The sequence below is a fragment of the Ceratina calcarata genome, unplaced genomic scaffold, assembly GCF_001652005.2.
Source record: "Ceratina calcarata isolate Rehan_Ccalc_2016 unplaced genomic scaffold, ASM165200v1 scaffold3020, whole genome shotgun sequence".
Classification (NCBI taxonomy): domain Eukaryota; kingdom Metazoa; phylum Arthropoda; class Insecta; order Hymenoptera; family Apidae; genus Ceratina; species Ceratina calcarata.
Window position 1 is genome coordinate 3,032 of NW_017152689.1, and position 2,026 is coordinate 5,057.

The 2,026-nt window shown below is 39.7% G+C and overlaps 1 protein-coding gene across 1 annotated transcript in view; it reads right to left on the reverse strand.

The window, feature by feature from the left end:
• LOC108624220 (uncharacterized) overlaps window positions 1–706 on the reverse strand; it is a 3,682-nt gene extending 2,976 nt beyond the window's left edge. The window contains exon 1 of the mRNA XM_018023365.1: window positions 527–706. Coding sequence (XP_017878854.1) covers window positions 527–706 — 180 coding nt within the window. The remainder of the gene's footprint in view (window positions 1–526) is intronic.
• Between the last annotated feature and the right edge of the window lie 1,320 nt (window positions 707–2,026).

Genomic DNA, 2,026 nt, shown 5'->3' on the forward strand with positions numbered 1-2,026 from the left:
GTTGAACAGTTCTCATACATTTTTATAATTAAGTCAACTATTAATTTCGGTACACCCTTTTTATTTAGACTCTTGATTAATATGGAGTGTGATAGGCTATCGAAAGCTATTGAGACGTCTATCACAGTGAATACACCCCCATCCTGCTGCTTACTCATAGCAATTGCCTCGTTAAATAGTGCAATATTATATTTACAGCCGTCTTCGGATGTGAAACACTTTGACGGAAATTTTGTACAATAAATCCCCGAAGTCGTTTATCAATGATTGCCGAGAACATACGACTCAGAATCGAACTGATTGTTATAGGACGCCAGTTGCTCGCATTCGTCAGATCCTTCCCCACTTTGGGAATTAAGGTTGTCCTATTCATATTCCAGCATTCAGGATAATAACATCTATGGAATAAGATGTTATATAGAGCTGATAATAATTTTGGAACTCCTGCTTTCATCAGGTGTGTTTTCCGAAGACCATCAGGACCGCCAGCTGATTTAGATTTAACTTTGTTTATTCTAGTTTTTACCTCATCCTCGGAGACAGGTGGAAATGTGTCCCGAAGCGAGTGAGTAGGCGCGTTATAAAAACAATGACTAGAGGATGGCCCTGGAGTTCCCCAAAGATCTCCGTATAGCTGCTTGATGTTATCAGCGGATGGAAGCTGTCCAGATGGTTCGAGTAAGGAGTTGTCCTCATTGATCGCCATCTCTGCGAGACGTTTGGGACATTCCTTATAAAGTTCTTGGCATCTGGCGTACGTAAATCGTTTAAATCGATTACGATTGGTTTTCCCGCGATTCCTATTAATACGATTATATTTGTTTTTGTTTTTAGGCTTGTCTTTGGTGTTGGGGTTGCTGGCATCTTCGTTATTTTTGTCTGCTGATAGCAAGAATGGAGTCAAAGTTTTGGAAATAAAGACATTTATTCTACGACCTAATTCGACTGGGTCATGTTTAAAAGATTTCCATAGTTCTATTAATTCTTTATACAGAGTCAATTTCTGCGCTAATGCTATTCTCAATTATGATGGCTTCATTAAGTTTGTGACGCCATTCAATTATGTCTTCAGTATCATCGTTATTAGCTGAAGTATCTCCTGTTTCCCAGTGACCCGGGTCTTGTGGCTCCAATGAAGGAGTATGTTGATGAGATATACTATATATGCAGCAGTAGAGCTTTTATTAGAGGTATCCTCCTCAACATTAGAGACTGCATTTGTTAGCCCAAGGTCGCGTCGTTTATCTCCTATTTGCTTGCGAGTCTTAGATGTTAAGGTTTTAGCTATTTCTATGTTAGGATATTTATTAGACTTATAAGTTATATCAAGTTGTTTTAGCATTTGAATTTCATCGTCTGACCATACCTTTCTATGTGCACCTCGCATATTTCGTCCGTCCGCTTTAGGTTCATTAATAATCATCCGCTTTTTGTTTCGCAAAGCCGGGTGTACTAAGCGTTCGTGTGTAGAGAGGCCTCTTGTAGCATCAAATGATAACGGACACTCTTCACATTTAAATGGCTTTGGGTCAAGAACGCTGGGGACACCTTTGCATCTGGTGAGATGAACTCTGACCCCGTGAAGTTTCGGGAAGGATTTCTTACATGTCGAGCAAGTCCAATTAACATCCTTATCGATGTGGTGTAATTTCAAATGTTTATCTAGATCGGACGGATTTAAAAAAGTAAAATTGCGGCGCTTTCGCAAGCAAAAAGGACAAACGACATTCTCTTGTGTAAATGGGAACATTATGGTAGTAATATCTGTATCATTGGTCATGATTCTAGCCAAGTCGTCAACCATGGTCCCCTCCATAGCGGAAGTTTCCGCCACACCAATACCGGGACCGAGTATTGCTGCGTCCGAGGCTATATTTCTATTTGCCATTGTTTATCTTGAATATTTTGAGATCGGGTGTTTATTCCAATCACAGAGAGCTCATAACCTGAAGCAGTGCCATAGTCGTCAACAATAATCCAAACAGCGTTCAAAACGAGAATACAAATGTATTTAACTAAAGATTTC